This window comes from Apteryx rowi, unplaced genomic scaffold (assembly GCF_003343035.1).
Source record: "Apteryx rowi isolate R43461 unplaced genomic scaffold, aptRow1 scaffold_630, whole genome shotgun sequence".
Taxonomy (NCBI): Eukaryota; Metazoa; Chordata; class Aves; order Apterygiformes; family Apterygidae; genus Apteryx; species Apteryx rowi.
Genome location: NW_020450906.1, coordinates 426,563 through 452,042, shown reverse-complemented (window position 1 = coordinate 452,042; position 25,480 = coordinate 426,563). Strand labels below are relative to the sequence as shown.

Here is a 25,480-nt window from a genome sequence, read left to right as displayed (position 1 = left end):
TGCTGAATAAATGGTTGAGGTTACTAAAGAGCAAATAAATTAGTGATAAATAGCCATAGCTGTCAATGATATATAGCATGGAAGACAAAGGCACCCTTCCTTGAAAGATGTGCAGCTGAGCTAGCTCGTGGTCAAGAGCTCTGAGCTTCTCCATTTTGGGAAAGGGATGTGATAGAGGTAGCTACTTCTGCATTTTGACTTGTATCTGCAGAGAGCAGAAGACACTAAAGATCTCTGTGGCTTTTTCTAGGTACCTCCATTTGGGGAGCTTTTGCCTGGGAGCTTAACTTTCAATTTTAGAAAAAGCTAGTTCAATACTAAAAAAAAAAAAAAAGCCCCTTTTCCTGTCAATAAATGATCATTCTTCTCAAAAAGTTGTTCTCAAGTGCATCTCCACTTTAATTTTAAGAAGCCCAGTTGGCAATGCATGAGGTACCATAGCTTTAAGTAGCAGAAATGTGATAAAAATCCACAGGAAAGCTTATTTTATATTCAAAACATAAAATCCAAGGACAGGAACCAGTAATCATTGCAAATTGTTGCAGAAACAGTATCAATTAATTTTACAAGTAGCAAACCTGATCAACACACTGAATTAGACTGAAAAACTTAACAGAATGAATTTAGTTACAAGCATAGGTGAAGAAAATCATACGTATTTACATACAGAGAATACATTCATTTCAGACAATTCTGAGGTGTTTTGGGGGGACAGGTGTAGCTAGAAGAGTAGCACAGAAAGACAGACAAATTGCTAATTACAATGTTCTAACTCCAAACAAAAAATTCAATTTACTGTAGCAGAATATGAAAATAGGGGAAAACAGGAAGTTAATGAATGAGCTGAGCCTTATAAAGGCTATATTAACTTTGATTGAATAGACAAACACAAAACTGATATATATTACAGAATGACACAGAATTACAAAATAGTTGGCTTAGAAAGGACCTTTGGAGATTGTCTGATCCAGCCACCCTGCTCAAACAGGGTCTGCTAGAGCAGATTGCCCAGGACCATGTCCGGTCGGGTTTTGAATGTCTCCAAGGACATAGACTTCACAACCTCTCTGGGTAACCTGCACCAGTGTTCAACCACCCTCACCATGAAAAAGTGTTTTCTTATCTACCTTTCTATCTCTTTCTTCTCTATATTGACCATATCATTTGAATAAAGGTATAAAACTAGCTTTTAGTTTGTGAAAAGAGTTGAAGAAATGGTAGTTTGGTTCTCCAAAATAAACAAATATTTCTGTTTGACTCAATTCAGTAGATGGCAGGTGGAGGAGAGTATTTGAACATGCATACTTTTAAGTAAGTTCTCAAGTCTAGAGATTTCAGAGATTTAGGCACATGCTTAAAGGTAGCCTTGTCCTTAAATTCTTTGCCAAATAGAGGCTAGTTTTAGTGGCTTTTCTGTGCATACTGTAAGCTTAAGCAAATGTTCTTTGGAATTATCCTTGGGCATATAAGAAAGTAGTTTCAGAGATTTTTTGATGGATTCACAGTGTTAATCTATAGTAGCTGTTATTCTTATCTGGCCTGAGAGCCTCAATGAAACAAAACCTTTTCGCAGAGAAAAAAACAGACACCTAACATTTGAACTTGCAACAATAAAAAATATGCACAAATTGAAAATATCTACACATTGAATATAAATTGAACAAAGATGACTTATCGACTTTCCCCAAAAAAGAAAAGTAATGGTCAAACTAATGGCATTCAGCAGGTGAAGATGTTTTCAAAGATTTACAGGAATGAAAATTATATGACAATTTTTTTGAAAGCTATCTAATAAAACACCTACAAGATGCAATGGAAATTACATTATTTGAAATTATAGAAACAGACCACATGGGGCTGGCAGCTTCTGGAGCTTTACATAGGGATGTCATACTCTTGTGACATCCTATATTTGGTGACTGAACTTTTTGTCAACCCTACCCTGTTGTCCTGAAAAATTTGCTAGTTATGAGATTTTAAGGGTGTATCTCTACACAATGGTAATGAATATTAGAATTAAAAGAATCTTTAGCTTACCCTGGATTCACAAACATTCAACAGCGCTCATAATAATCAGACAACTCTTGCATGGACCAGTTTTTGTCGTCATATGCCTCTTAGTTATACATTCCCAAGTTTTAAAGTTTGGATTATTTTAGGTTGGGCTTAAAAGATGCAGCTGCTCATTTCCTCAATTTGTCATGTTCATTTTTAGAATAATTATGCCTGCATTAATTATATACATATGGATATCATAAACTAGTTAAAGTTACTGAGATAGAGTTTATTCATAACTTCTTAGTGTATATATAAGGTAAAGATCTTTATATATGGTAAAGTTGTCAGTAACTTGAGGTAGAATAAAATTATACACAGAAAGAGAGAAAAAAATACAGATAGGGATAAGCAGATAGAAATTTGGTCAGGCTCTTGATTTTCCACAGACTTCTTGTGTAGTTGTACACAGATTGCCTAGAATCAGCAGTACAGATGAGATCTTCCTCTCTGAAATCTTTCTATCAGTGTTCCTCAAATGGAAAAAAAAAAAAAAAAATGGTAGTATTTCACTATCCTACAAGAGTAGTATGATAGTATATATATTAAAGATTGTAAGCTCTAGAATATAACAATAAAAAGAGAGAGGAAGAGAAAGAGTGGGAGAGATGAAATGTGTAGAAGTTCTAATGGGCCAGTTAAAAGTTTAATTAAAAATAAGATAGGGCAAATATCTGTTAAAGCTAAAGTAAACATGATTTACTTTTGGACATGAGCACCAAAGAATCTCGAATGTGATATTGAAGATGAAAGAATTACACAGTCTACATTTCTCAACAATCAATAAACAAATCAACATTGATCATGTCCATCAATATCACAAAAGATAAGGTGACAACATACACTCACTAGAATTACAAATATACAAAAAGACTTTTCAATAACAGTCACCAAGTATTGCTAAGCAGAAGAGACTCTCTGGATTGATCACTTGACAAATATATTGGTAAGTACTACCCTAAGAAAATGAACCAATGCTGAACAGTTATTAAGTGTACACACTGAAGGCTGAGGTACCATATGTTTGAATTTAATACACATAACTAACTATTGCACATTACACAAATATTAAATTCTAGAAATAGAAGCATGACTGACTTCCTGAAAGACTTCAACATGAAGAATCAGAGCCCCTAATTACTGGGCAACAAACTCTTTTTTCTTAGTTACAGAGCACTGGGAGCTTTCTAACAAGGGTTTGCATACATCTCTTTAAAGGGAATTAGGGAGCTAGAAGAGCTTTTCAAAGAGTAAAAAATCTGTCAAGAAAAGCTAAATACGTCTTTAAAGAGCCATACCTATTGTTGTCAGAACTGAGAAATACTTCAATAAAAGAACTGATGATAACAGAAAAATCAACACAGTTACTCAAACCTATGCAATTGTTTTTGTATCTAACATAAAAACACCATTTCCTGTATGGCCAGCTGAAGAATCGGGCCACTTGCAATTCTGCACCAGAATAGAAAACAGTTTCTCTGCCTAACAGAAGGGCCACAGTCATGCTGATTAGACAAAAGCACTGAGGTGATTGTCAAGATTTATTGGCTACACTCGTAACACCTCAGAAACTTGTAGATACAGTGCATAAAGATGAAAATTCAACCCCTTAAGGAATGGATAAGGAAAGAAAGAGAATTCAGCATCAGCAGAATCTCTGCGGATATCCACATCACCAAGGTCACCAAGGGAAACTGTTACAGACAACAGCATTGCCAGGAGGAGGCCACAATACAATCATCCAAAAGTGTATCCCAGTAAGAGCTAATAGAAAATATGCCAGATTTGGAAGTCAAATGAACTATAACAAACTGAAATAACTTTGAAAAGTATTCAAAAACTCCTCGCTCATTACATATTGGGGAAAAGTTTCTCATTTTTTCCCAGAAGAAGTATATGTTAAAATGTTTGGAGGAGAAATACAAAGTGAGATACATAGCAAGTTTTGGAGGCACTCTTCTGAATACATATATTAATAGTGAAAAAGCTCATTAAGAACCAAGTTGTTTTCAAGAACTCATGGAAGAAGCATACCCAGGCTTTCTGTTCTGTACACGTTCCATGTTATCTTCCCTGCTCTGCCATTTCCAAGAGCTTCGCAGACATTACAGATAAATCAAGAATTAATAGGGGAAAAGGCATAGTCCTGGCCTTACCAGTCGTTTCCACATCTAGCAACAGTGCTTAAAGCAAAGAAAAATCTCTCCAGATCAGACCTGAAGCCCACCTAACTCAGTATTGTATCTATGCAAAGCCAAAAGGGGAAAGAGAATAAGAAAAGGACCATATGTTAGGAAAATCCTCCCCTTCCTCTAAGATTCAGTTTTCATTATTCTGTAACACATAAACTATTTTGAAAATAATGGGAATGGTGTCGTAAAAATATAGCTTGGTCTAAAGCTTTGTTTTTTCTAATATTATTTTTGAATACACATCTAAGTTTGTTAAAGGTTTCTCCCAGATGTTTCTGAAGAGCCAGACTCTGTCAGAGGCATGTGGGTCCTCTGTAAATAATACTTAGCCATGTGACACCATAATCACCTATACTCTGTGTCAAGAGGAGTATTTCCTGTGGAGGTAGGAAAGAATCACTCATGCCTGTGCTACTGTTCAATATCCTAGTGAAATCTCATCTGGAAGTCTCTGTTCAGCTTGTCATCTGGAAGTCTGTGTTCAACTTGTCATTCCAGGAAGATGAACTGAAACTGGAACAGATATAGAAAAGGGATTTGAGGGAGGAGGGGAGTACTGACGACAGGGGAAAAAGAGCTTATGTCACAAAATGATAGTAGAAGACATTGGCTTGCATAGTCAAGCAAACTGAAATCTTAAAAAGGATATGACTGCCATCTCTAAGCCCATGTTGCAATGCCGTGTACTCCTGGTGAGAAAAGAGCTATCAAAGCTAACAAGTGGTGTTGGTACAAGAATAAAGACATACGGGGGCACCTAATGAGGAATAATTTTAGATAAACAATCAGGAGAACACTCCTAATAGTTACAGCACTGGGTCCTGGGAATGGCTTTCCATGGGAATGGTTGAAGCAAAAATAACCTCAACAAGAACAACAAACTGAAATTCTTTTAACATCCATCAACAAGGGGATATGAATTGGACATTTATGACGGGAGTTAGAAACTTGCTGTCTGCAGTCCCAGAGTTAGGCAGCACTAGTTGATTTAGAAGATCCCTTCACTCCTATGTTTATATACAGTAAGTGCAATTGCAACCTTAATGTCCCTAGTTAATGCATCTCTTACTAAACCATGGGATAGGGACTTTTTTTTCTTCTAATTTTAGAATATTTAAAATCATATTTTTTATTTCTATTTTTGTTATATTTATAATGAAGCTCAGCACAGTAGTCATTTTTAAGTTTTCAGCTTCTTTTGGTAAGAAATATGATACTCCAGCATTCAGGGATTTCTAAAACAGGAATTTCTGTAGTTGTCTTTTGAGTACTATATAAATAAAAATGTAACTATGCAATTATGTGCATAAAAGGGGGCTATATGAGACTTGAGAATCCTATGAGATCTTTTAGATATTAATTTGCTCTGCACAAGGAATTCTTTTTCACTTAAAATTTAAAATAAACATATTATCCTATTAGCTTCTCATATCTATTGTACTGACATATTCTGTGCATAGTCCTGCAGTTCATGGAAGTTCATGGAACTTATGGAACCACACAGTGCAAACCAAATTCCCTTGAAATGGCAATATTTATGTAGCTGATCATGATTTTCATTGCAACACATAAATGCATTGTCCTAGAAGTTACAGTGAAATCATTCTTGTTCATAAGACCAGAAGGCCTAATACATTATAAATGACAATATAGTGGTGCCAGATCATTGAATATTTGTATGAACACAATAAAAATTCACAGCCCAAGGAAGCTGCATATAACAATTTGAATTGCTGACGACTAGAATCCTGAATAATCAAATAAAACAAATTCACACTTTTCTAAAAACATCAGATCTACTTTGCTGGCTCAAAAGTTTAAAGGAAGGGTTATAATGAGTCATTTCTCACAATTTCAAACACACTGTGAAAAGAGCTCACAAAGCAAAAGATCGATTCAGTCACAATCACATGGCTCTGAGATAGCTTATTGTTTCTTGAGAAGCTTAATTGGAATTAAAAGTCAGTTGAAAAATATTGTCACTGATGTTAACTTCGAAAAAACAAGACCAAATTCAGAAGAGAACAAGAAAATAAATAAAGCAAGCCAGTTCCCAGAAGTATTTTTCAGCTGTCTCAAGAGCCTGGGAAATTCCCCTTCCCTAAATACACACAAGAGAGGACGTGGACATTCGATGACAAAATGTATTAGACAATATTTTATTTCAGTGCTTTAGAATTGCCTGTATAGATTCACATAAAATTTTTCTTGAATCCTAAAATCTGGAACTTCTCCTCAGTCTGAATCGGGAAGAATCACTCAGCTGGTTTTTGGATTGTTTTTTTTATCAAGATAGATGACATCATTATACTATCATCAGCCTGATTTTCTATAGCTACTTGCACCAATGTAATGTGGATGTAAAAGTACTGTTATTCTGATCAGACAGTGTTTTACGTCCCACTTTTCGGGGCATAAGAGTATAAAGCCTTTTCTGTTTCCACAATCAAACAGTTGAACAAAAACATTACAGACTGACTGTTATATTAATGAGGCTAAAGAAAAACACAGATGGTTTCTACTAAGTGATGGAACTGAAAGTAATGATGTGCTATCTTAAGCCACTGTCCTGCAAAATCAGAGACCAGGATAAACAGAAATCTGATTATTCTAGCTGAGTAAGAAAGCTCAAATAAACACATCTTCTCTCTGTCTGAATCCTTTCCTACACTGAAAAATTGACTCATTTTAAAGACTTGTTGTCAGGAACAAGCCCCCTTGAAATAATGCTTGAAACATTGAGATTGGGCTAGCCAAAAAAAATGACTCAACACCATCTCAGAAAAAGATTTTGAGACATAACTTTTAGGAGAAGTGAGGATAACAGATCAAGTAGAAGGAACCAGAGATGTGAAATGAATTTTCTTCTGTAGGCCTTTCAGTAGTCCAGAGCATGACAAAACAAGAGCAAGAAAGGAATAGCATGTGATTTGTCCCATGTGTCCTTCCCTAGTCAATCTAATCTGCATTCAAAATGAACCAAAGAGTAACCTGAAAATATTTTAGAATCTGAAGTGTTATCTATTTTACATATAAGATTTGCAAAAAAAAAGCTTGTATTCATTTATGAATTAAGTTCATAAGTTCAGAAAATGACTAAAATAATTAACAATTAAAAATTAAAATAAAATTAAAATAACAAGTAAGGAGTAAATTTGTTCTGTTTTGATTTTTTAACTTTCATGTATACAAAATGGTTGACATGTTCTTTTACATCTAACTTGCATCCTGTTACTACTAGTATTTAGCCATAATAATATAAACAAAAAAGATAACTGCTTCTTCCCTTAGCCCAGAATTTTGACATTTCAAATAGTTGATCATTATACCATACATACAGCTTCATTAAACCCATGCCACTTAACCACATATTTTATAAAATCACAGAATTAATAAGGACTTATTTGCACAATTTTCAGTAGTTCTAGCACTTATTAGAACTAGACAGGCATGGCTGTGTTTGTGTTATTTGTGTGTGTATTTCTGGAATTATTTGTCATGAAAGTTGCTTCTTCTACTAGATCTCATCTTTTAGAGCACTAAAAAGTACTCAGAAAAACATAAGCACAGTTCTATTTAAACAGAATGGAATGTATGACAAAGGAGTCATATCTGTTTCAAGATGCCCGAACCCCCAATCTGCTAAAGAGGGAAATCCCGAGTGACTCGTGAAATTCCAAAGGCATTTTACACAGACACATAGAGAACAATCTATGTGCACAGTTTACAATTCCAACCATTACTCCAACTCCATAACTCCAGGAGTCAAACAAATTAGCATATAGAAAAGGTCTAGTAATCAAAAAATATTACTCTATTCCTTAGCCAGGACTCTTCCAGGTAATTTCTTTTTTTAGGCCTTAATCCAAACTAGTTTTAAAATGCCTCAGGTGACAGGACTCTTTCCATAACAGAGCTTCATTGGAACATTTTTCCAAATAGCCTAACTGATATATTTTTTTCAAACGCATCCAGTTAGCTGGTTTTGTACACCCTGAGGACATAGCAAATAATTTCTTTCCCTGCCTCTCCATTCAAATAATTATAAATGGCTAGAGCTTCAGCTTAGCCAAGTTCACTTACTTAGTTCTTTAAATCTTGCCCCGCACACCCCCTCCCACACGCTCTCAACATCACGCTTCTTGTCCTCACCGTCAGACCAGAAAGCCTATGCAGGCTGCGGGTCAGCAGAGCCCGCTGACAGGTGGAGGCACCAAAACACATCTTCCCTGGGCATTTGGCTACCCTAGACACCTGGAGCCTTTGCTTGTGATCACATCCTTGTGATTCTTTAAAGAGAGATTGGCTGAGAATTTTCTTGTGATCCCTGCTTTGTAAATAGTGTAGTTGCAGGCGTAGTTACTACCCAAGATGGAGCTAAGATGGCTCAGGTGATAATTTCTGGAGGCAACTGAATTCCTCTCTATGTTACTGTTTTATACATTCTTGGAAGTTGTCATCTTTTTTGGTGAGTTGACAGTCACTCCTTCCACTGCAGACATTTGGACAAGAGATTAACCCATGCCTGGATAATAAAGGACTGGTCAAGCAATTCAGACAGAATGAAAACTGTATCCTGTTACTGGCGATCAGGGAGGCAGCAGTGCTATTTTGCACTTGCCAGGTTAATCATATTCTCATTTTGGCCAATATTCCTAGAAACTCGTTTATCATTTGCAAAGCTTCATTTTGAAAGCTATGAAAAGAAAAGAGATAGCTATTCCTTCTGAAGTCTGGAATAATTTATGCTGCTACAGCAATTTACCGGCATTGATCTTTGTGTAGAAATCCACCTTACATCAGTACAAGAGGAATGAGGATAAAACATGGTGCCTGAAATTGTTTTTCACTTGAGGGTTTTTTAGACAGAACAAGTTGCAGACTGTGCTGTGAGCAATCTTTTCAACCGTTATACATATCCCTCTGAAACAAGGACATGAAATCTAAAGCAAAGGACTTTGGAGGGAGGTGGGAAGGAAAATGATAGAAGCCAACAGAGCTCTGGTAACAGAGATAAAAATTTAACTCACTTTTCAGAGACAAGTATGTGTGTATATAGTAAAATTTCACCTATGGTCTTTGCATTTACAACAGGTACGTATGTCTGGCTAGCAGATTAATGGCTTGTTCTCCACAGAAATTCTGTTGCTGTTTGAATCTTCAAAATATACCTTCCCTCTGGAAAATAGTATCCTTGACTTAAAAAACAAAACAAAACAAAAAAAAACACTACTACTCCGGCTAATTTTATAACTATTTTCCTTGCATCAGAGAAATAAAGCTGCATAGAGGAACACTTAAGTAGTCCTGGTATCTTCTGTGATACTACCGGAATAATTAAGCAAGCAGAATTTGGGGCCAGTTAATTTTAGCAAATATTCTAAAGAATATTGTTCCACGTAACACAACAATTTAACTAAAACAATAGGTACATAATTGACAAAATTACATAATAATTACAGTGCTTCAGAGCAAGCTATATTAAGGTATGACTCATCACTCAATACATAAGAAGGTACAGAACTACGTCAAATCCAGCAGTGCAGGGCAGTGTAGTGTAGCTGCAGCCAAAAAGGAAGTTTAAGATCAGCAATCTCTTGCTAGGAAGGGGAGGGGGGAATATTTAACTGGAAGTATGACTATGAGTTTTGTTTTACTTTAAATGAATTAAATTAAAAATTTGACAAAGAAGGAATAACTGTATGATTATAATTAAGATGTTACATCTTTTTTCAGAAATATTTAATCCATGTTGCTATTTGAACCTCACGGTTCCTCTGGCAATATATGCAATAGTTTGTTTTATTGGAAAGGGAGAACTATTCCACTCCTCAATCGGGCAAATGACTGGTGAAGTGAAAAGGCAATGATAGAATTTTCTGAGATAATTACATTTTTTTATTAGAATACTTTATCAACGATCATTTTGAAGGAAAAGCTGTGCAGCAATCCAGCACAAACCACACACCTTCCCATGTAATATTTTGAATGATTTTCTATAATAGAATTCTACTGAAAACAATTCTTTTAAAAACTGCATGCACTGAATATATGCATCTTAGACAGAAATGTATTGAAAATTTCTTTGAATGAGCCTGATTTCTTATGCAAAAGATATACACCTTATATCTTTTTCCTATCTTTTAATAGTTTCTTTAATATCAAACATAGTCCCTATTATAAGTATTATTCAGTAGCAGAATTATCCATCATTAGCAAAGTTATTGTGCTAAGCTTTTTCTTCCAAAAAGTGTAAAATTTTGTACTCACCAGGTGTAAAATTATATCGAGCAGAAAAACCCATAGATTCCAGCTCGCCATCAGCAAAAAATTTAATCCATAGGAATCTGCCACTGGATTTTATCATAGGTGGATTTTGCTGTCCACAGAAACGTCCAATGATTGGGGAAAAGCCAAAAGGTCCATCGCGTACTTCAATATGGTCAAATTTACACTCCCAGGAAGGCTCTATGGAATATTTTTCATCGAAGTGTAGTTCAATACATTGTCTAGGGGCAGCTAGAGGTGAAAACAAAATGATATTATTATTTTCTGAACCAACACCCTTCAAACTTGAAATAGAATTAAATCAAAAATAAAATTAAATATCAAAAATTAAACAGAATCAAATATTCCAATTTTCTATTTTTCCTTAAAAACAATACTTTCTATGTTTGACAATTATGACATCTGTGCCTTTATAGATTTTACACCATTAGCTTACTTGTCTATTCTTCTCCTTTAAATAAGTGTTCACGATACTAGTTCTTAGGGAAACTAGGAGAGTTATCTACAATGTAAAGCAAAAATATGTTTTAGGAACAATTGGTTCAAATGAAAAATCTCTTTAAGAATCTTCTTTAACTGGAAAACCAGTCTTTTCAGATATTTGGGGGGGAAAGTTAATCAGAATATTTTTTACCTAGTACTCACAAAGATGAAGAAATGTCTGATCAGGACTGTAATATAACATTAAGGACAAATTTTGTCCCTATATGTACTGAAGTCAATAATAGGCCTGAGTATAAATGCTACAGCAGAATTATTTATCATTTCATTTGAAACAGAAGAAAAGTACAGGAAATTGTCATGTAAAAAACTAAATAAAAATGAAGCAAAATTAATTATCTAACTAAGGATTATACAGTATTCTACCGAAAACGTTGAAGAAACTCTGAAGTGATCACTTAATTAGACATAAAAAATCTTTATTGATAGATATTAAGGCCAGTGGAGATCACAATGGTCTCTTACAAAGCAAAAGGGGCATAATTGCCCTGGCATCCCCTGTACAAAGAGAAATAAATGATTGGTGGAACTACGGCCTTTTGTTAAACAGGAAAACAAAAACCAACAAAGTTTTGTCTAAAAATTTTAAAACATGCAACATCCCTGGGATGTGCTGCCCCTATCCTTAATCCCTTCCACAGCTAAAAATGTGTGCCTTCAGCGTGCAGCCCCCGGATCATGGTAGGATACACGTTTTTCCTGATAGACTCATCCACTAAGGCAAGAGTTTCCTGTATCACTGCATTCCCTGCCTCTCATGCGATCATGTCCTTAGCTTTGCACATATTGAAAGAGGTTGGAATTACTACGAGCTTTGCCCGAATTACCATTCTTGTCACATTAAAGCATGCAAGACCAAACTTCAAGCCTAGCGCGTGAGCTTAACATAGCAACTACTGCCACTCATGTAGTCAGTATCCTTTCATTTCTTTCGTCAGGAATAACAAAGAAAGTATCAGAGGCCATTGCTGCGCAATCAAAACCTAGATCATATGTATAATTTGAAATGCTTTAAACTGCAAATTTTTGGAATAAACTCATTACTTACTTAAGAAGGCAGGCTAATTAGAATGAACTAAATAAGTAGACATTAGGTATAGCTTACAATCTGTACATAAGAGCACACAGTCAGATCCCATTTACAACTATACCATGTAAACAAGTGTGATATCATTTTATGAGACTCATTGAAGAAATGAATTAATAGCATATTCAGGCTGACTTGGAAGAAAGATCTGTTTTACTAGCTTTATATTTAATATTAGTATAAATGGGTGACTCATTTATTTAAATATTTATTTTAAAGTAGAAAAGAAACTTTAGCTACTGCTATCAATTTGAAGAAATTTGCTGTTAGGAGAGTGTCTACTATTAACCCTTTGCTATTTAAACAAATTCATGGGAAACTGAGATTGTGATCTTTGTGCCCATACAAATTCAACTGCAAAATCAAAACCTAAAACTTTATGTAGAAATGCGTAAAATATACAGCTCCTAGAAATGAAAATACTTTGCAAGTGTGAAAAAATTTTACTAAATTACATTGAGAGAATAAAGTTTGTAAAGAAGATCTTATCAATGCTACCATGGGTGAGGTCTGAAGACCAAAGTGGATGTTTTAGATTACAGTGAGAGATTGAATAACTGGAAGACATCATTGATTAATTTTGTTCAGATATTTCTACCCTTAACGTCACATATTTATAACAAATATTGATTAAAAACTTAACTAAGCAATGCTAGGGGAGCTGAGAGCACCTGTTAGCCCTAGACCATATATTGCATGCTCTTATTCCGTTTAAGAAGATTTGTTGAGAACTACTCATCATTGATCTAGAGACTGCAGAGTCAGGTGTCAGAAACTCCAAGCTAGCAAGGCTTAATCTTAAGGTAATCTTAAAAATGCTCATTAAGTTCTGAACATCTTATATACTCACTATTCAAATAAAACATTATTAACCTACCTAAACCTACTTTATTCTAGCGTTACAAACTAAGCATGAGGACAAATTCTGATGGTATTGTTAGTGTTGAATAGCATCTTACCACAGTGTATGGCTACCCTGCTTTCCATGGCAACAAAGAAACATATCTGCTTCAAAAATGACCTTTGCCATTGTTCTTGTATATATGCCGTTAGCATAACGTGTTTGTTCTTACTAAACTTCCTATGTTAGGAATTCACTATTTCATTTCATAGTAAGAGGAGGCTTATCAGCACTGGTCCTAAGTCAAATGCTTAACAGACCTTCCCTGAATCCAAGATTTATTTAACACATGTTAAAAATGGGCATAAGGCCCCTTTCTGAGTTATAGCAAGTTCATCTGATGTGATTTTGATTTTGAAAATGAGCTTTAAAGTCCATTATAGATTAGTGTAATATAAAAGGAGTCTTTGTGGGTAAATGAGAATCAGGCCTACAGACCCAGGCGTAAAGATCTATTGAATCAGTGGAAACATGGCCTGAAAAAAGACTGAACAACTTTCACATACTTCATACAGCACTCGGAATCTTACATTGCCAGCTAGTTTTAGGATCAAAATACGGCTGTAGTTTGCTTGCTTTTATTTATTTTTCAACAAAGTCAAGACAGGGCTTTTCCTAGTGAAGCTCAGTGCTTGGTAAAGAATCAGAGAGAATCACATCAGCTTGAGGAGTGCTCAAGGAGGTTTCTGCTTTCCCCCTGAGCTCTCATGTGCAGAGGCTGCTCCACTTTAAGAATGGAGCATCAACTATTCATTAGGGCTGGGTCTCCATTGATAAATAAACTGAGGCAGGGAGTGAGCCTGGGGACGGGACTACTGGTTGTTCACACTCCTTATTCATTAAAATGACCCCCTTGGCATGATTTTGGCCCATGCCAATCAGAACTGCCAAAACATATTCTTAGACATGATGTGGGGTTTGCACCAGCCAAGGACCATTCCCAATAAGAAGTCTTGATGTGTACTCTGTGCCAGGGAAGGTAAAAGAAATTTAGCTGTATACATGTGGTTATACCAGTCAGCCGCAAGGCCAGAGATCGATTCCTGACCTGTTTTAGGCACTAGCATAGGCACAGCCTGTGTTCCCGCTTGCTATGCAAGCTAGTCCCCAAAGGGCTGGGGCGGGGGGTCCCCAAGTCTCACAAGGAATGCAAGACTTTGTGCTTCTGGAACTGTGAGAACTGTGGGGATCACAATAGACTGGGTAAGGGGAGGAAGGGATCCTATACAAGCTCTGTGCACCCTTGCAGTGTGGTGCATTTCATGATGTGCTTTTAAGTGCACCTCCTTGCTTCATTGAACAAATTTAGAGCTAAAGTATTATTCTACTCTTCAGAGCTAAAAGTTACAGGTTTTGGTTGCAACAGTCTACGTAAAAAACAAAATGATTCAAATCTTCCTGGAAATGACCGTAGGGGATGAAAACACACAATTCAAAATCCCCACTTCAACTTTCTTTTGGCAAATAAGATATCTTCTAGTAGTTATATTCTGACTTTAGCGAAGGGTTTCTTTACTAAAAGTAAGCTAAGAAAGTATTATACAAATACACTTCTTGCGGACACTCAACTTGCTCTTCTGCAACAAAGTGTCTGCAATTGTGATCACAGTGAAACTTGTGGAAATACAGGGAAAACAAGCCCAGAATGATGACTAATAAATGTATAATTACAGAGGGAAAAAAAGAACAAAAAATATGCATTTCTTCCAAACTGGACTGAACATCTAATCAAAAAGGGATGGATGGAGTGATCATTTCTGGCATCCCCATTCACAGGTAAGTTCCATTCGTATCTTCCAAACTTTTTCTGTAGCTACAATGTCAGGATGTCAGGAAAAGTTGCTGTAAAGTCCAAATGAAATATACTGAAGCTATCTCATAAAGCGCTTTTACTTCAAATCTTAAAAATCTTTCATGTTTAGCTTCCAATAATCTTTCTTCAAAGATGTTTAATGCCATAGAAAGACTACTTAATGTTGCATGTCTTGTCATCTTTTTGATCTAATTATCTTATACAAGTGCTGTCTGGAGATTTTACATTCACTGGAAAAAAAAAAAAAAAAAGGCATTGAGTTCCAGCTTGCAATAGAGGAACAGTTGCAGCAAAAGCACACAATTAAGGTTTTAATTCTGATCAGCCTCTAAGTCTGTGTAACTGACAGCTAAAGTTAAGCAAAAAATCTGTTTGAATTTACCAGACTGCCCGAAAATGAGACATTGAACTAAACGCCTACCCCCATCTATCCAAGTTTCTACATCACTAACAGTTTTGAATAATCCTTGATATTTCAAGTTACTCGGCTATTGTGGATAGGGAAGCCACCTATGGACTCCTTTAAAAGAGGATTCTTTTCTTTGTTTTGATAAACACATTTTGAACCCCAAAATTTCCATGAAATACCTTAGACAAATGAACTTTTAGCAGACATTCTTAGTTCCATGATACATGGCCACTTGATAACACCTGTGGCATTCTAGGAACAAGGAGAGTTTAATGATGTTCAGAAGAATGTGGACGGCCTTCAAGACAGTTATGTCTAAATATCCACAAACATGCAAAGTGGGACATTTATTTCATATCTCCATAAAGCAATCCTAGCCCATATTTATAAATAAGTATTCAATTATTAAAAACCTGATAGAAACATGCAAGTAATATGATTCCAGATTTTTTTTCCTCAACTGCTGATATGTATTGTGTCAAGTATGGCCATCCCAATCCCACTCCACAAACAAAAGACTTTGCTCATATGAATTCTCCTATGCAAATTTCCCTTTGGAGCACACATGCCAAATTTTCTGCAGCCTGGCAAAGGCTAATGTTGCTTCTGCGGCTGTGGTTGTTTCTGGCAGCTGTGAATTTTGCTAGGTGAGAGATGTGCATATGTGAACCAAGGGTAAAACTGGACTCAACAAGGGAATGTAATGTGTACGCTCAGCTATTTCCTACATTTTCTATATGCCAAATAAGGTGAAAAAGAAGAACTTTACAACGCATTTCAAAAGACAGATGGAACTCAGCAGAAGCTCCTTTATAGCTTAATTATTTTTGTACTGAGTCCATGACTTCTGGATGACCTAAAGGATTTCTTTTAGAAAGGCATCCAATCTGGACTTCAAAATTTCTAGTTGTTCCAATGGTTAATGATTATTACTACCAAAATAGAAAGACAAGAAAAAAAAGGAAAGAAAAAGAAACTTCTAGCTGTTTGATCTGCTTATGCCTTTGACTGCTAGGATAGAATCCTCTGCAATCAGAAATCCTCTTCTCTTATAGAGACTCACAGTGTACGATCACAGCAATTTTTGCCAGATCCTTTACTTCACCAAAGTATTTTTGAAATGATAAAAGATTGCATATATTTAAGATGAGCTACAATATGGAAAAATATATATATATCATGAGATGAAATTCAATTTTATTACAACAAACTACATACCAGAGCCCTCACTCAAGGCTGTTAAAGTCAGCAGGAATTGTGTTTGAGGGAAGCCATCATAATTCAGCCTAAATTATGTTTGATAGTAAAAAATGAAGGAAAGAAAGCAAGCAGGCAGAAAAGAACCTGGTGATCCAAATGCATATTTAAACTCACATCACACAGCTGTCACTACCCCATGGTCCTAGAATGCAGAACTCTAAAAATATGAACAGGAGATAGCAACGTATGAATGATATTTTGGATCACATTGATAGTCCCCCTAGTCTGGTACTTGATATTCAAGAGTAGCTAGAAGTTATTCCAAGGGTGTTGGAATCTTAATAATAAATATAGGAAATAAGATGCATATAGAGATGTTTCTGGCTTACTCTAAAATGTAGTGGATGTTTATGCATCCACTATGCTAAATTAGCAAGGATTATCCACTTTATAGATGCTTACCCCAAAATGTTATTCAGACATCTTAGTAATTCTCTATTTATTTTAGTGGCTTTTTTCAGAAATAGCTATTCCTGATTCTTTTTTAGAAGACAGAAATAGATAGAGTGAGATCAGAGCTGAAAATCTTGTGCAACATGCATCATTCTAACCAAATTATTTACTGATATAACTGTCATCATGGTAGGTTTTAAATATACAAGTATGATCCAAATTTTTTCACCATGTTTGGACAGGAAGCAGAAGACTTCAGTGTTGTAAAAAATTATCTGGAACTATTTTTCGTCTCATTGACTTTTACCAGTTTTCTTAAAATATAACAGGATGTCTGTGGAATTCAGATTATTCTTCATACTACACATTACTCTGCACTTGTCAACATGGAATATCATCTTCTTCATACAACCTGTTTTATTAAATCATTTCTTCTTAAATTGTCCCTAGACGTTTCTGCTTCGAGCTAAATCAGTCTCTTCTAAATTAATCTTTCAATATTCCAACATCAATATTTTGCCACCTTTCAGCTTAATAACTATCTTTTTGTAAGTAGTTAATTAATATAATAAAGACAAATATCTTTACAATAAAGGTCTTTCAGGCACCTTCTTACTAAGAGAAGGATCACCTTATGGCTTAAGATACTGGATTAGGGTTTACAAAAAGAGTCATATTTCATTTCTTCCATAGCCTTGCTCTTTAAAGATAAAGCATGTCTCTCTACCTCAGTGCCCTGAACATAAAATAGCCCATAACATAAAATATTTCTTCCCAGTTTCACAGAACTGTTAGAAAGATAATTTGTATGCAAGAAGACCTGGGTCTAGGAACATAAATGTAACAAAAATGGAACACTAAATAGTACATATTGAACCTAAATATTTAGTATTTATTTTGGTTTTATTTTGTTTTAAACAAATTTCTAAACCATGAAGGAATTTAAATGCTTATCATACAACTGCTTAAATTCCAGTCTCAAGCAGGAAGAGTTCTGGAAGATTGGACAAGCATAAATTTTTCCTTAAAAGGCTTGTTTGATTCAGTTTTTTATAATCACATCTTTACTTGTGATTTCAGCCAGTTTATCTAGCTCTAAAGTATAATTCAGAGATCCGTAATTACCTCAGACATTTTGCTATGGTGTTTTTTCCTAAAGAATAGAAACAATATTTACCACTCATCATTTCTCTGGAAGATTGTTATGAAATAATATATTTCTATTAGTAATTTGGGGCTATATTTGGAAAGACAGAGAAGTTTCTAAAAATGCCTAGTGGGGTTTTCTAAAGCAGCTAGTTTCATTTGAATTAACCATGCACCTTTGAAAATCTCTCTTGGAACTATCTGTATCTTTAATAAAGTAAATATTTCTATAATTCCCTGTTTCCCTCATTTGTAGCTAATAATTCCATCCAACTAACTATGGATAGCGCAATCATCAGTGTTACATTTGCACGTATTCCTAATTCATGCATGAATCTTTTTGGTCCCAATGCCTTACCGTTCTGTTTCTGCATCTTTTCTGTTACTAAGCTCTAACAGGATCTAATCTTTATTACCTTTCACAGATTCATTTTTACAGGTATCTCTTCTATATCCATTGTGCTAAGACTCATGAAAAGAAACCATGTAACTTGCTTGTAATATACCTCCGGCCTTTCATACATCACTTTCATACTGCAATTATCTGTTCTTTAAAAATTGTGTCTTACAGCTGATTGATATTAATATTTGTTCTTTTCTGTTTGCTTTATTTGTTTTCATTTCTCATGAACTATTGGGCTGAAAATAATTTTTACTCTTACTATATTGTTGTTTTTGGTATGACCTTCTTTATTGTATTTTGTCTAGCTATACTTGTCTTCCTTGATTCACTTGTGATAAACTTAAAAAACCTATATGAGAAGTCAAAAGCATTTAACTTTCTTGTGTTTACTCTCTTTACTCATTTTTAAACATTCTTTCTTTGAAAGCATCATGCTACTGCATTTTAGGTTCTACCCATTTTCCAGATATACTGAAATTAATTATACTGTGTTTATTACTGACTGACTCATCCATACTTACCACCTGAACTGATTTATGAATGTACCTTCTAAAGATTTTTTTCCCAAAAAGTAATAATTTAAGTGCTGTGGTATAGCTTCCCTGAATCTTGTTTCTTAGAAATATTTATCATAATCATATAGGCTTTACCCACTGTTCAGATATGGTGAAATGAAAGACATCATTGTTTTTTGAAACAGTTGCTGAGATTATTGAGTTATTGAGATTCTTTGGCTGGTCACCTTCTATAATGTAGACACACTCTCTGTCAGGAGGATACTTGTTGGGATAATTGGGAGAAGTGAAGATTCCTCCTTCTGCATATTTTGTCCAAGTTCCACACTGCACTGGTTTCTGTCCTTCGGAAGTAGTTTGCTTTTCTGTAAAACGATCACATTAAACGTTATATAATTAGCTCATAAATTATTATGTCTCTCTGACACTTAGAACACTCTTGCAGGTTAAAACAGTCCCTTCTGCTAGTGGCATAAGGTTTTTTCCTGTTAAGACGAAGAGTATCACCACTGACTTGGGGAAAACGAAGCTGTCCTTTAGGGGTTAAAAAATATCTAATTCTTACTCAAAATATCTTTTCATTCACGATTGATTTCAGAGGATCAAAGGGGCTTGGATGTCTAGGGGAAGACACGTTTATATTGCTTTTGAAATAATACCCTGTGGGGAAAGCACCTGCTCAAGAAATGGGAGACACCACTTTTGCATTTATATGTCTCAAAAGACTCGAGCATGTGCCCTATCAGCAAGCTATATGCCGTGGGCAGAAAAATGTCAGAGTCATGGAATCAGGGAAAAAACATGTGGAATTCAGATAGAATATACAAATTGTTTTTAATCCACAGCAGCTTGGCTCTACATCCACCTGACAGAGATGGATGGAGGGAATTTCTGGATTCTGGTTCTAAGATTATCTTTATTTTTAACTTGCTGTTTGCTGCAAAAATGTATAAATAGCTCTGGGGCCAGGAACCAGAGTCCAGAACTTCCCTTCTCCTAGGCTAATCATTAGAGAGCAGTCAGTCGCTCGTTTGCTTTCTTCCTAGCCCTGAAACTCTTGCACCCCTTTCTGCACATTGACACAGAGCCTGGAGATAAAGGCTGAAGAAAGGGAAGAATCACTTCCTGGGTGTCATGCTTTAATAGTTAGGCTATAATAAGATGGGTGCTGCTATAATCTGATCAGTTTTAGGGAGAAAAAAAAAACTAGGCAGGTATTACAAGGAAGGATTCCAGGTTCTAGACCTCACACAGGTGTCCCAGGAAGCTCCTGTATAATGGAAGCTCAAAATCTATCTATGTCTAAGAAGAACTGTTCCACCTAACTTAGGCTACTGACCTTTAGCACCAAATCATTAGAGGCCCCTTAAATCAATCAATGGAGGAAGACAGACACCTCCCAAGGATGATTTTAACCACCTGATATATGACCTATACCCTGCAAGTATTTCTCTTTCTTCATTGTTTGTATCTGAGCTGAGGATAATTCCTGATTTCCCGAAATGAATTCAGACACAACTTCAGACACCCTCTGGGCTCAGCATCTCTCACTGCTTGGCTCATGCCACACTTAGCAGCCAGGTTTTTTAAGAATCTCCTCCTATCCTCACCCTGCACAAGGAGCTAGGATGCCTAATTCCAGATTTTGAATTCTGCTTCAACAAGCAAAGGCTTCTAAAAGCCAGCTATTTCAATTCCCAATCTATATGTACCTGTGTCTTTAATTAAACCTAACCAAGGATCAGACTACCCACTTGTTAAGACGAGTACCATTGGATTTTTATCAGTCCACAGGCACACTAATACTAAAAACAAATGAACAAAAGCCAGGCCCTGGAAGTAGGTGTGCTATTAAAAACTAACAATTCAAATCCATACTTTAAACTCTAACGTAATGTTTGAAATAATGTCTGAAGTCTACATACCTGTTCCTTTTTTGGTTGCCCCAGACAAATGTAGGATGATTAGACTTGCTACAACTGAAAGAGAAAAATAAATTGGATATCACAGTGTGCTAGTGTCTGCAATCAAACAACTGTAAACATCTATCTCAGAAGAATACAAGTTTAATAGAATTACTGCACAAAAACAATGTTTCATGTTTACTTGCATCTTTAAATTAAATTTCTTGTATGAACACATCTCTCTGTGATCTGCCCATGGAAGGATTTTTCTTTGTAAATGTATCCCAATAAAGAGCAGATCTTGGTTAAAATAAAAAATCCCCAAGCATTGGTGTTTCCCTCCATTTTTTTCCTTTCTAAATATTAGAGCAAAACATTTAACCAATATTTATGTAATCATAATAATAAAATAATAATTAATAATAATAAAAAAATAGTGGTTGCTTCTAACAGAGGGAGACAAAAGCCTGCTAAGCTTCAGTGCCAGTAATCTTTCTTACTGTGGCATATTAAAATTTGAAAATGGATATTGTGACTATGAAAGAAATGAGGGGTTGAGTTCTTCACATCCATCAAGACATTTGCAAATTCCCAGTGAAATAAATTATTGTATGTGCTTAACAGTCCCATTAATCTAGTTTGTGTGACTCTCTCAGAGCCTGTTGTTTTATGCTGCAATGAATCTGCAGCCTGTTTTACAAATAAAAATTTCCTATCTCCAACCATGACAGGACATCTGTGCCTGTTGAGAATAAATGTGGTCTTTCTTAGTTTGACTTCAAGCTCTCCAGCCTAATTCCTGAGTTCCTAGGAGTTACAGAATATGAAATCTTGACTGGAAAAAGGCTGAGAGAGACATGCTTAGGCCACTAGTAGTGAGTTTGCTTTGGAAGAGCAAGGCAGAAAACATCTTGGTCACTAGCTATCTATCTGATGAAGAAACCATCTACTGAGGGTAGTGTTTTCTCATTACCTATATCTTGCTCAGCTGTTGAAGAAAGTGGGCTAGTAAGAGCAGAAGAGAACAGATCCATCAGTTCCTGGAGTGCTGAGGGTTTCTGACCCCAGCAAGTTTGGCATTCAGCCTGGACATAGTGCCCAGACCTCACTCAAGCTAAAGTACAGATGAACTTGCATGTTTATCCTGATTACTTCGGATCGATGGGTTGCCATTTGTAGTGTTGACTATGAGGAATTAATAGACTTGTGGTCTTTAACAAATATAATTGAATGGCATACTTTCCTCTTCCTACCCCCAAGAGACACCAAAAGGCATCACAGGCTAGTAACCAGCTGCCCAAATAGTCCCTTCTCAGATGGTGTTGCATCATTTTCATATTTTATACTGCAAATTGTGTGCAATTTTAACCATGAAGAAGGCCAATTTCTCCATATTTCCAGTATTCTAATGGCATTGAGATCTATATTTTGATGCCTTTGACTCTTCCCATGTGACAGACAGTTTCAGACATGGAGGATGGCTACCTTATTAAACAGGGAAAGGTTGAAAGGCTGGGAAAATGAAGACTTGGCAGCATGCTCACTGTTTCTTGGTCAGGCTCACCACCCCTGTGCCTTTTGAATCCCCGGCTAACAGAGATGGTTGCTGGCAGAGCAGGTAGTTAAAAACTCTTCTGTGTCATGTGCATTCAGCGAGAACATTACATCTGCTACTCAGATCTGGATGTTACCCAACCATTCATGCCCTCACTCTCCTCAGAGATGGATTCTGGAAATGCGTGCTAGCTAGGACTCCACCCTTCGGCTATGTCAGAATCTGAAGGCAATGAAGGATTTGCCTGTTTACTAAGTTGCTCATTTACTTAGCTGTGTTTCCTACAGCGAACATTTTGCATCTATGCCTATAATCCTCACCAGCCAAAATTAAATTTCTCAGTAGTGTAAAGTGTTAGACTATGGAGCCAGCTGCAGGCATTCTTTCTTCCCACTAATTTATGGGAGCTAGAATAGGAGACACAACAGCTAAGTAAACTCATGGCTAAGTCAGAGACATTTCTTATTAGGCAGTTAATAAGAACTCATACCTTATTCTTATAGATTCCTTTCAAGCACCTTTAAGTATTATCTCTTCCCTCTTTTTCTATATGGAAAAACTGAAGTTCAGAGAAATAAAGTTGTTCAAGTCACCAGAATATTATTGCAAAGATGATAAAAAAAAAAAACATAGGTCATTTCAATTTCAGTCACAGCCACTGGAAATAATGCTTCCAAGTCACAGAGCCATGTCGCTCCAAAGCAAGGAGCTCTACTTAAACATCATCATGCCAGTATTCATTACTAATTAGGAGCTGAAATAATTTTGAAAATAAAATGTAATAGACAAGAAGAAACTAAAATACTCTGAGTTTTTTCTTGATATATCAAAGACATTTGGGTACACAGAGTGAGATACTTCTCCCATATTAAAAAAGAGAGTGAGAGCGCGCCACTTGATTTAGCGTCATTAAAACCATCATTACCAAAACACGTATATTGCCAGAAAGTAATTAAAATTATGGGCTTTATGGGAAAAGATAACACAACATGTTTCATTCAAGTTTCAAGACAATCCCGTTTATTCTATGACCCCTCTCCTTTTTCATCTCAAACCACAGGAAAAGAAAAAAAGAACCCCAGGAGCTCAATCGTGTAGTCTTTACTCAGGCACTGTCACTCAGGAACCTCTGACGATAGAACAACAATATTGGCGTTACCTGGTTTTGGGAACTATTTCAAAGTCGTTTCCACCAAATTTCTTGTTGCACTCTCTGCCTTCCTCCTCCCTGTTTCTCTCCTAATCATCAGTCTAGTTATAATCATGCTTTCTAGTACCACTCTTATGACACATCTGTGGGGATCTCTGCATTTTTCCATTGCAAGCCATACATTAAAAGGTCTCTCTCTTGGCCAGGCAGCTTCTGGAGGCTATGGTTTGGCCTGGATGTGGTTTAACCCGGCGAAGAGTTGTTGGAAAACATTACCACCACGGCGTTGCTGTTTTACAGGTCTGGGCATACAGAAAGGTGCTGAAGGGAACTGTGCCCGCCCAAGCCTCTTCAAGGGGGTGGACGCTATGCAGAATTGGGGCGGGGGGACATAGTTGCATGCAGGCAGCCTGAGGCCCCTGGGGATCGTCGTCGAATAATACATTTATTTCGGTGCCTCCCTCCTGCTCCCGGAGGATTTTTCCCGAGGGGGCCGCCCCCATCCCGAAGCCCGCTAGCGGGGGCGCCGCGGCTGGTGCGCGCAGCGGCCCGCAGCCGCGCCGGGAACCCCATCCGGGTTGGCCGCCCCCGCCGCGGCACTCGGCGCAGCCCCGCGTTCCCGGCCCGCGCCGGGGTGCCGCCGGTTCGAGTCCCGCCTGCGGCTACACCGCACCGTCGCGAAAAGCGAGGGGAGTCGTGTCCCCCTCCCCCCACCCGTCACTTCCAAAGCCATTAGACACATAGCGCCCAGGCGAAAGCCTGCAGCCTGCACAAACACGGACCACTCCCCGCCCCTTATCACCGTGCAAACTCCAGCTACCGACCTCCCTCTGCTGCACCGCACAGTGGTGGGGATGGAGAGGGGGGAGAAAGTTTACCCCTACGCCATGCAGGTCTGGGCGTCCCGTTATCCAAGTTGCGGAGACAGCACAAGGTATCCCCCCGCCGTGCGCGGAAGCAGAGCAAAGCCGGAGGGGATGGCAAGAGGGGGAGATACTCACTGTGAAAGAAGCTGCGCCCATGGGTCATGTCTGTTCCTTACACAAGGGGCTTCGGTCTCCACTAATTCCATTTAGACACGGGAGGGCTTCCAGCGGCGGGGAGAGGATAGAAGTAGGAAAAGAAGAAGAAAAAAAAAATCCTAAAGCCCACACACAGCAGAGCGGAGCAGCCCTTCCTCTCGCTCGCTCTCCCTCGCCGCCTTCAAATAATCACCGCCGGCTCAACCACATCACACCCGGGCTACCATCCTCACCACCGTGAGCATTGCATCGCGGCGGGCACGGCGGCGGCGGCGGCGGCCCGCGCATCCAGGCGCCGACGGGCGGCGGCGGCGGGGCGAGCCGAGCCCCTAGTCACCAGTTTCATACAAAACCAAAAGCAGATGGAAGCATTTCCTGCAGGACTCCGAGCCCAGCGACTTCCAGCCCTTCGGCTTCTTTTGATGCATTGAAGAAGGGATTAATGGGTCCGTCATCAGCTCCCTGTGCTTGCTTCTCTGAAGGGGTGGGGGCGGGCGGGAGGGAACCCAAAGAGGAGGGGAGAAAGATTTACCAGATAGGGGATTTAGTCATATTTGTGTGCAATGCGATCCTTATTAGAGAAGAAATCCTTTAAAAACGAGCAAATCCATTTTACAAAACCCTCTCCCTGCGTGTTGCATAGTATTAAGCGGTAGCCGCGGCAAGAGGCTAAAAACACATTGCACCGTCTCAAATCCTCTCGGGAATGGATGAAGCGAAATAGAGATGGATGAGGGTAGAGAGCTGTCCCCTCACTCCTCCAGTCCAGGGCGAGGAGCAGAAACAAGCCCTGGAGACTCTTCCATTCATTCAGCGCAGGGGAAGGACGGGCGGGCGGCGGTGGTGGGGAAAGAATGATTTCAAAACTGGGAAAGGAAGAGTGAGA

General features: G+C 37.4%; 1 protein-coding gene across 1 annotated transcript in view; it reads right to left on the bottom strand.

The window, feature by feature from the left end:
• NETO1 (neuropilin and tolloid like 1) overlaps nt 1-25,063 on the bottom strand; it is a 65,671-nt gene extending 40,608 nt beyond the window's left edge. Inside the window, exons 1-4 of the mRNA XM_026084206.1 lie at nt 24,574-25,063; nt 20,889-20,942; nt 19,191-19,328; nt 10,518-10,766 (exon numbers count right to left, since the gene is read on the bottom strand). Of these exons, the coding sequence (XP_025939991.1) occupies nt 10,518-10,766; nt 19,191-19,328; nt 20,889-20,942; nt 24,574-24,601 (469 nt within the window). The 5' untranslated portion in view covers nt 24,602-25,063. The remainder of the gene's footprint in view (nt 1-10,517; nt 10,767-19,190; nt 19,329-20,888; nt 20,943-24,573) is intronic.
• Nucleotides 25,064-25,480: the final 417 nt, after the last annotated feature.